The 9789-nt window shown below is 30.3% G+C and overlaps 1 protein-coding gene across 1 annotated transcript; it reads left to right on the top strand.

Annotated features, from left to right (window-relative positions):
• Window positions 1-537: 537 nt before the first annotated feature.
• LOC126844816 (cathepsin B-like) lies at window positions 538-4371 on the top strand. The gene is made up of 6 exons (XM_050583235.1): window positions 538-648; window positions 2960-3178; window positions 3459-3659; window positions 3743-3893; window positions 3978-4088; window positions 4148-4371. Exons 1-6 carry the CDS (start codon window positions 538-540, stop codon window positions 4369-4371), a joined length of 1017 nt encoding a protein of 338 aa, XP_050439192.1.
• The last annotated feature ends 5418 nt before the right edge of the window (window positions 4372-9789 follow it).

The raw sequence follows: 9789 nt of genomic DNA, 5'->3' as shown, positions 1-9789 counted from the left end.
TTTTATTAATTTCTATTTACAAATTTGATAATGTATTAATGTATGTTTGTGCAACGTACTGACTGAATGTTTAGTATGTTTATTTATAATACAAACTTAATAGTGTATAGTAAATAGTGTATTTTACAGTGTAATTGTAATTACTAAATCTAGAAATGGTATTTGGGCATGTGAAGGCGCGCCTTATTGCCTTTATAATTTCAGAACTTCCATTATTTTAGCTCTCAATATCGCCTATGCCTAGAACTTTTAACTTGAAAAATGAGATTGAAAGTATATATATTATAACTAAATTCGTATTAATTTTGTTATCTACGCTTGTTAACCTACTTGAAAGCAGTATTTTGTATATATTAAGCCTTCAATCTTCATTTTAGGTAACATTATTTCAATGTCATCAGATCAACAAGAACGAAGTTAGTCTTATTAGTTTTTTTCAATTGTTTTATTTTTTTTTTAATCTTAACAATTTCTAGAGTGATTATTTTACTGTCCGTCGTTTTGTTCAGTATTTATCAAACTGGTCAAGCACATTTTATGACTGACGACTACACTGATCAGATATACGACGAACCTACAACCGAGCAAGCATATTTTCTGACTAACGATTACATTGATCAGATAAACGAAAAAGCTACAACATGGAAGGTAAACTATTATTTCACAATAAGTAATCCTCGCATTATTTTCATATAACTATATTTGTATAACTATGTGTAATTAAATATAAACAACTATAATGATTTTCAAGAATCTAAATACTGTCATAATAGTCTTTCTGTTATTTATATTTTATATTATAATAATATTATTTTTATTATACCTGCACAATTGAAGTAATTAAAAATATTCTTTTAGTTTCTTAAATTGTTCGATACACGCTGTTACGTATTTATAACTTTCATACAGATATTAGATAAGTTTCTTTTGATAGTTTATCTATTGAAGTGCAATACACTATCATTCTTAACATTATATTAATAAAATTGATCGTAGACTCGTTTTGTTGTTAATACTTTACTTATGATTTAATATTGTAAAAATATACCAAAGGTAATGTCTTTTAATGACATTACTACTTCTGACGAGCAAGGCACTGCTAACTTGTTTTCTGACTATTTTTATATTGTTTATTCTTTAGAACGGAATGATGTCGATGTATGTGAACTAGGTATATCTTTGATCTTTCTAATAATATTGGTTTTAGTGTTAATGATGTTTTCCGTGGTCTATCTGCTTTGCGTGGTATCGGGTCTATTGGACCTGATGGTCTTTCTGGTACTTTTTTATTTGAACTAAAGTCAATCTTGGCGTATCCACTCTGGGTTTTATTTAGGCGGTCACTGGATGAAGATATTTTCCCGTCAATGTTTAAGTTTAGCTCAGTTACACCTGTCCCTAAGTCCGGTTGCCCGACTATTGTTTCTAACTATCGGCCAATAACCATCCAATCTCATTTATCTAAAATATTCGAGTCTCTTGTACTAAATGCTACCCAGCCATCTATAAATTGTATCCTTATGAAAGAACAGCACGGCTTTCGCCCTGGTCGTTCTACTACCACTAGTAATCTACTGTTTTGTAATTACATTTTTGATTCATTTCAGTGTCGGTCCCAAGTCGATGTAATATATAGGTACCGACTTTAAAAAAGCTTTTGATTCAGTGAATCATGAAGTTCTTATTCTTGTTCTTAGAGAATCTGGATCTGCTGTCCTGGTTTAGATCATATTTTAAAGACAGATATCAGTGGGTTAAGGTGTTTGGCATTAAGTCCAAACTATTTCTGGCTTCATCAGGGGTCCCACAAGGAGGTCATTTGTGTCTCCTTTACTCTTCTCCTTATTTATAAACAGTGTTAATCGAGTTTTGCGTCACTGTCGCTTCTTCTGTTTTGCGGATGACATCAAATTGCTAATTATAAGTTGCTGTTCAGTTGTGTGTTTAATGTTTTCTTCATTATACAAATATGCATGTATATATATATATATATAAAAGGGCCCAGCCCATATACAATAATAATAAATAAATAAATAAATGAATATTATGTTATATTATATAATATTATGTATCTTGGATTATTTGTTGTCCGTTTAGTTAATAAATAAATAAGTATTGTCTACAATAAGTTTTCGGTTTTCCAACAAGTTAAACATTTTAATTTTTATGTAATATACAATTTTGAAGCTTCAAAAAATATTTCAAACATTAGTAAAACATATAGACATTAAAATAAAAATAGTTAAGTTAATTAGTGAAAAACATCACAAAACTTATTAAGACATAACTTTTGCCAGTTCATCACGTATTTTAATCATGTTAAATTTTAAATAGAAGATAAAATTTGTTTAAATAATATGTAACGTCCATTATTAACATAGATATATTTATTGACAATTATCTAACTTTATGGTGCACGGTTTACTTTAGTAACCATTGTAGTACCATTGTGTATATTTACAATATATAGATACTCAATGGTTTTACAAAGGGTACTAAGGACACTATAGTCAAAACATGTATCTAAATAGTCTAATATATATATAATGTAATTTTGGTACTTCAACAAAAATGTGCCAACAATTGTTATTTCATTGCTATTTTTGTATAAACCAGTAAAAGTATAAACCAATTTTTTTATTTTGCAGAAATTTGTTTTTATATTGTTATAAACTATACAATGTAAGAAACAAAAAAAGCTGACTCTAGTTCAGAAAGGGTTTAGTGGTCTTATAATTATTTATTGTTTAATATTTAAAAATATAGAAATTAAGAATTTTTTAACCCACTAGGAGAAAGACACTCTTAATTCATCATTTAAGACATAAGTGTTGGTATCTACTATCTAGTCATAAGTTATGTCGTATAAATTATGTATGCTTTCTGGAAACCAGTGACAACGCCGTAGTATTTAAGTAAAATAATGACTTGTTTTAATTTACTGTGGCTTTGTTTTTAGGCTGGCAGAAATTTCCCTTTGACCACTTCCGTTGTGTACCTAAAGGGCATGCTGGGATCGAAAGGCGTAGGACTATCGTTGAACGGTCCTGTTAAATCCGAAGATCCGAATTACTCAAATTTCCAAGACATTCCTGAATCGTTTGACGCGAGGGAACAGTGGACAGAATGTCAAACGATCGGTCACGTCCGAGATCAAGGAAATTGCGGCAGCTCTTGGGTAATAATATCATTGAATAAATACTGTTTTCCTGAGTGCACCGTTTAAAAAAAGTGACATTTTCTCCACTTCATAGAAACCAATGCATATGTTTTTAAGCCATCGCCAACACCGGCCGGTATTCGACATGTTCTTGTAAATTTTCCTCGCCTGCCGTTTCCCTATCAACATTATCCAACACTCCCCTCCGTCTCATCCTCCCCTCATTTGTCTGTGATCTCTTATCAATAGCCCTGCGCTATCAGCTGTGTCTTATTGGTTGTTGGTGGGTTTATTGTAGGCGGTGGCGACTACGAGTGCGCTTTCCGACCGCATGTGCATAGCCACGAACGGCGAATTCAACGAAACGCTGTCGGCCGAAGAACTGACCTTCTGCTGTCATTATTGTGGTTTCGGATGTTTCGGCGGATGGCCCATCTTGGCATGGTATCGGTTCAAATATCACGGCTGTTGCACCGGAGGAGACTACGGCTCGGACGAGGTGAGTCTTTGACCGATAAAATCGAAGTACACCTATACACATATGTCTTGACTATAACGCAACTGGTGTTTTGCACTTAACAGGGATGTCAACCGTACCGAGTGTCGCCGTGCACAGTGGACGGGCAAGGATACAACTCGACGTGCAATGACCAACCGTTCGAACGTAACCACAAATGCTCCCGGGAGTGTTACGGTAACACTACCGTCGACTACCACGACGACCACGTCTACAGTAATATTTTCAACTGGTTTTTGTCTTATATTTTTGCTCTGTCCTATAACCTAAGCCCCTTTTGGTGGCTTTTGCTAATTACAGCCAGAGACGCGTACCACTTGACGTTCCGCGCCATTCAAAAAGACGTGCTGTGCTACGGTCCGATCGCAGCGTCTTATGATGTGTACGACGACTTCCTAAGCTACAAATCAGGTAAGAAGAAACGAAATCCATTATCCGGTGATCCGACTAACATACTGTTATGCTCGCAGGCGTCTACGCCAAGACGGATAACGCTACTTATATAGGAGGACACGCCGTGAAATTGATCGGATGGGGAATCGACGACGATACTGATACCCCCTACTGGCTGTTAATTAACTCGTGGAACACCGAATGGGGTAATAATGGAACGTTCAAAATTGAAAGGGGCACCAACCAATGTAGAATTGACGTCTCGACGACAGCCGGTGTGCCATTCCTTATTGAGGAGTAAAAAATATAAATATAATGTCTTCCGAAAATGTATTATTATTATTAATGGGAAAAAGCTTTTGTTATTTTTTTTATAAAGTTTGTTCTAAAAAATATAATTTACCGTAAATTAAAATTTGCAATCAACGTTTTTACCTGTAGTCGCAAAAAAAAATCCAAATTACCTGTATTTTTGTAATTAATTCCGTACTTATGTTATGCCTATGGAAAACACTGACCGATTCACCATCTAGATTAGTAAGTTGTACAGTAGTTTTTAAATTTAAAAAAAAAACCTTCAATGATTGGGAGCTTATTCATTTTTTTGGTAGGAAGTAAGCTTTTTCACCTTTCAAACCATCAAACTACAAACAGTAAGTGTAAATAGTAATTAATGTTCTAGTGTGGTGTCAATTCTGTAAATCGATCCAGAGAAAAAAAAATATCGATACTCCGATCACAAGAAAGTCACATAACCAGTTTTGGATACTTACTTTTAAAGTTTAAAATATAGGACGGGGGGAGGGTGGAATGTAGTATTATTTTTATCTCCGCACTCCACCTCCCAACCTAAATTTTAAACTTAAATAACTTTTAATGATAAAATTTGTATTTAATATATTTAAGTTAAACTTAAATAGTTAAGCCGAAATTTAACCACGATTTAGTTTAAGTGTTATTTGAAAAAATCAAGTTGGCGTTTTAGTGTTATGGTGCAACATAAGTAATTTTAAGGAACCCTTAATCTCTACTTAAATTTTAAGTAGAACTGGTGCATTTTTGGCGGATACTAAATAATAAAACAAATTATAATTTTCGCTGTGTTTACAATTTTAGTTCGTGTTGTCCTACATCGGCCTTACTGCAGTATCCACAATAAAAAGATATAAAAACTTATATATTGTCTAATACTGAAAAATAACAGAAGTCATAAACAAAAGTGTCTCAAAAAAAAAAAACCCCCAAAACAATTGGAATAATTTTAACGAAAAATTAGTGTCTTACCACGCTGTACAATTGGTATAAGATTCAAAATATTGTATAATATATTTATTAATATTTAATTGTAATATTTAGGCGTATAAAACACCTGATTGGTCTTAGTTGTTATAATATTGGTTGATATACCTACCCGTATTCTGTTGAAAAAAACATGTACACATAAATACCTATGTAAAAAAAAAAGTATAACATAAACACACACGTCATTTCATACAATTTTGTACACAATTTTTAAAAAAGTAAAAAACACACGCGCAATGGACAATAGTACACAGGTAGTGATTGTCTTCTGTTTTTAGTTATCGTAATAACGAAACGAACGATTTCGTATACGTTGTACAGGCGTTTAGTGCAACAGTGTAAAAATATATAAATGTTAAAAACCATAAACGCGGTCACAGTATTTAAACATTTTCAGACAAACAACAGTGCGCACGCGATAGACCAAGCATTTGCGGATAAGCTAAGAAAGGCGCACAACATGCTCGACGACGCCAGAAGCGAACTACAACTATGTCAATATGACCGGCATAACTGTTACAAAAGTCACTACAGCTTGGTAGAAGACATAACACGTTTGAAATCAGAAGTCGAAAGTTTAGAAGAAACGTAAGTTCTACTTGCATACCTACTCACCGCTCGCGTTTCGTACTCACTATACTTCTTACTTACATTAGGCGATAGCACAATAACTAATAATATTAGTATTATTAGAATAATACTATTAATAATATTAATAATAATTCGAATATTCGAATTTTCGCATGAAAAAACTAAAAAGAACTTCTCAATTTAAGAAAAAAATAATTTGGTTATAGTAAATGTTTGGAAATATTCTTGTTTGATCTACTATATTACAGCTGCACCTACTACATCATTTTAGTTAGAAATACGAAACTAATTTAGTTGTTTATGAGTAGTTGGATTAACATACTAAACATTTAGTTAGGTTAACTATACTTTTTACGTACGCGTACAAGCTAGTCAAAAGAATAATTCGTTATAATTATATTTATTTTGTTAAAAAATTATTAAAAATAGATCAAGGACACCTTAGTTGTCTCTTAATTATTTTTTTTTTAATCTAATTAATCCTGCAAAGAAAATGATAAAATATTCGAATATTCGAAAAATCAGATAGAATATTCGAATAAAAAATTCGATAAATTCGTTATTCAAATAACGAATATTCGTGCGAATAAAGTATTCGAATATTCGAATTTTTTTTATTCGAATAGTCCCACCACTAGTAGGTAGGTATATCTACGCCTTTAGTAGTTACATAAACACCGAAATATTGCAAGACACCCGTTCTGTATAACTTAATTATAAGAGGAGTACTTTAAAAATAAATAAATTTATAATATGTAATTTTGTGCTAATAAATAATGTAATGATCAACCCAGATTGTAATAAAATAAAAATAAATATTGTTTTTTTTGCCTAGAGTTAACCTTAACTCCACGAGTAATACTTTATTAATTCAGATTTAACTTTTTATAATATTCACACGTGTTCAAAACCTGAAAAAGTGCCCGACTATCAACAACTGTTTTCATGAGCACTTAAAAAAAAGGTCACTCACTATTGAAGATTTTACCGTTTTATTTAGTATAATATTATCAATAAAACTAAAACTGAGTCCAGGAATAGTATATTCAAACAACAACCTAAGGTATCCAATACCTGACACATGCGAGTCGGCAATGAGTTAATTAAATTTGTATATAGGTATTCATTTGTATAATAGTGTAAAATATAACATACATTTAATTTTGCATTAACTGAGTCCTAGGTTAACAGTGCTTTTACAATGTTTACAATGTTTTTTTTTTAAATCCAAGTTAACAGGCATGCATATTTTAACAAAAAGTTTGACGTATTAGTCTCAGTTAATATAATATCATTGTTTATATTCTAAGACTGGCATTGAGTGAGGACGGCGTATTCATTGCGGAAAATACAAAATTGAAATATAAAATTACTCTACTAGAACAAGAAGTGCATAATTTAAAAGTAGACAACGGCAATTTAAAAATGGAAATCGATTCGTTGAAAAAAAAATTTTAATGAAACTCCAACAGAAGACGCCAAATTAATGTCGAGCACTGTACGTAGATAGACAATCATCAATATCATCCAAAATTCCAACATTGTCTGACAATAAATTATTAATAATAATAATAATGATGTGTTTTGGTACAATCATATTTTCGTATTAAACTTTTTTTTAAGTATGTCTTCATTCACAAAAACCTGAAAAAAAAACCAGCACAGAAGGGTCGAGAAGGTCATATGAAATCTTCAGGAATTATAATTGGAGCGATACAAAAATGATACATGAGTCATGGATATGTCCTGATAATTATATGATTATTTCCGATTTCTAATCTCCTTCCGATATATCATGATAGTATAGTCCTAATTGCGTATACCTAATACGTTCTGGTCCAAATTGTGTTTAGTTGTTTCATAATATCTGACCTTAATCGATTTTTTGGCAACATTTATCAATATTTAACATTTCTGATAAATCAATTTCGGTGGTTCGCCTACCTAACAAATTCATTTGACCATCCTTATATATATATATTTATATATCCTGCAACTTGATGTAACTTTATTTTCAGACTGACTCTCCATAATCATCCTTTATGTCGACATTTTCAGAATGACCCCCAGCCATAAAACATATCCATGTCAAAATCGCTTTCAAATACTCACGCTTCGATATGAAAATGTGGATGGTAAAAATTATTAAATATAAATAATTTATTTGCCAATAAAATTGTCATTGAGAGTATAATAATTTAATTTCGATTTCCTCAATGAAAAAACATGACTATAATTTTTTTTTTAATAACAGAGAAATCGATTGACAAACAAAAAAGAAATTATTATTAAAGAAAAAGTAAAAGTTTTACGTTCTATTTATTTTTTCGGTTTCCTTAAAAATTGTTATTAGACTAAACTAGGTTTACTGATACCTGAACCTTAAAATCCAAATACGAAAAATTAAATATTGAAATAAAGAAAAAGTTCTCATTTCTTATTGGGAAAAGAGTTAATAATGTGTTTTTTGGTTTTCACTGTAGGTATGTAATAATATAGCTAAAGGAAATTCCATGTAAATTGGAACTAATTAGGCTCTTTATATATAATTTATAAATAATAATAATGTATATAATTTTTTAAAAATTTATACATTTATAGTATAAAAAAACCATACATTTTTAGGACGTTTTCTCAATTTTGAAGGAATGAGGTTAATATTTGTATTTATTGCCTTTTGAATTAACTTTCGGGTTCGATTTCTAAATCAAATTGATTTCTAAAGATTTTTCCATTAGAACGAAACAGTCAAGCAGTTTCAAAGCTATTGTGGGTTAAACCTGAGAATTTAAATTTTAAATAACAAATCGTTTTTATTGAAAATAATGAGCTATATATTATGTTTCAAATAAAGTGTTTTTTAAGTGAAAACGTACTTTATTTTATTATTTTAACTTTTATTTAAATTTTGAACTTCGATTCGGAGCCGAGAAAATATTATTTGAACAATGATGTTCAGCAGTGCTGTAGGTAATTTTTTTTTTTTGTGCATATGTCTTTAAATCCGCTGAGCAGATTCCTGTAGGTAGCAAGGTTAATATAGACCAGAAAACGTTAATAACCTAAACAAAATACCGTTAACCCTCCTAGAAAGATTGGAAACTTTCTCTTTATTTCTTTTTTTTGAGTGGTTTTAATATAAAAATGACTTTATTAATAGATCTTTAGTGGGGTTATAACAAATACGATTTTCTTAAAATTTAGAAGTCAAACTATCTTTTAATTAAAGAATAACTAAAATAAAAGGGAAAATTCCCTTATGGCTTAGGTCATAGTAAATTTCTAGGTTGCTATGTGCCAGTTAATCAACAATCAACAGGTATATCTGTACTGGCTTTTTCTTATTTAAGTTTGACAAATAAAAATGTATTTGAAATAATAACTTGGATTCATGATTAAATTTTAAAAATTTATTTTTTTGTTTTTAAGTAAATACATTTTTATTTTAATAATGTACAGCCATGTGACGGGTTCAGACATAAAAATATTAAAAAAAAAAAAAACACAACATTGTAAAAACAACACCTTTTTAACTTCGCAACAAAGTTAATAAAGTATAAATTTTAAATCATCCTAATCGCAATTGAAAACTGACAATGAGTACAAATACTGAAAAAGTGTGTGACATAAAAACTATTCTGAAATTTTCAGTAAGTAAATACAAAAATATGTATATTATATAAGACAAGACAATTTTTTTAAAAATAAATATTTATTATTATGTAATTTTAGGTGTGGTATATACAACAATTTCGGTTAACAATATAAAAACATATTTTGTAAAATTATAATGATTTTAGAACACAGTAAAAATATTATTAACAAT

The sequence above is a fragment of the Adelges cooleyi genome, unplaced genomic scaffold (assembly GCF_023614345.1).
Source record: "Adelges cooleyi isolate 19-005CV unplaced genomic scaffold, UGA_ACOO_1.1 ACOO_flye_CR_arks_rails_tigmint_CR_PRNA_651, whole genome shotgun sequence".
NCBI classification, from domain to species: Eukaryota; Metazoa; Arthropoda; class Insecta; order Hemiptera; family Adelgidae; genus Adelges; species Adelges cooleyi.
This window is presented reverse-complemented; position numbering and strand designations above follow the sequence as displayed.

Excerpts from the sequence above, each read along its gene's own strand:
- LOC126844816 (XM_050583235.1), top strand. The coding sequence starts at position 538 with ATGACTGACGACTACACTGATCAGATATACGACGAACCTACAACCGAG. Across the intron at positions 3,894-3,977 it reads CCACGACGACCACGTCTACA|CCAGAGACGCGTACCACTTG; the intron begins GTAATATTTTCA and ends TGCTAATTACAG. Across the intron at positions 4,089-4,147 it reads CTTCCTAAGCTACAAATCAG|GCGTCTACGCCAAGACGGAT; the intron begins GTAAGAAGAAAC and ends TTATGCTCGCAG.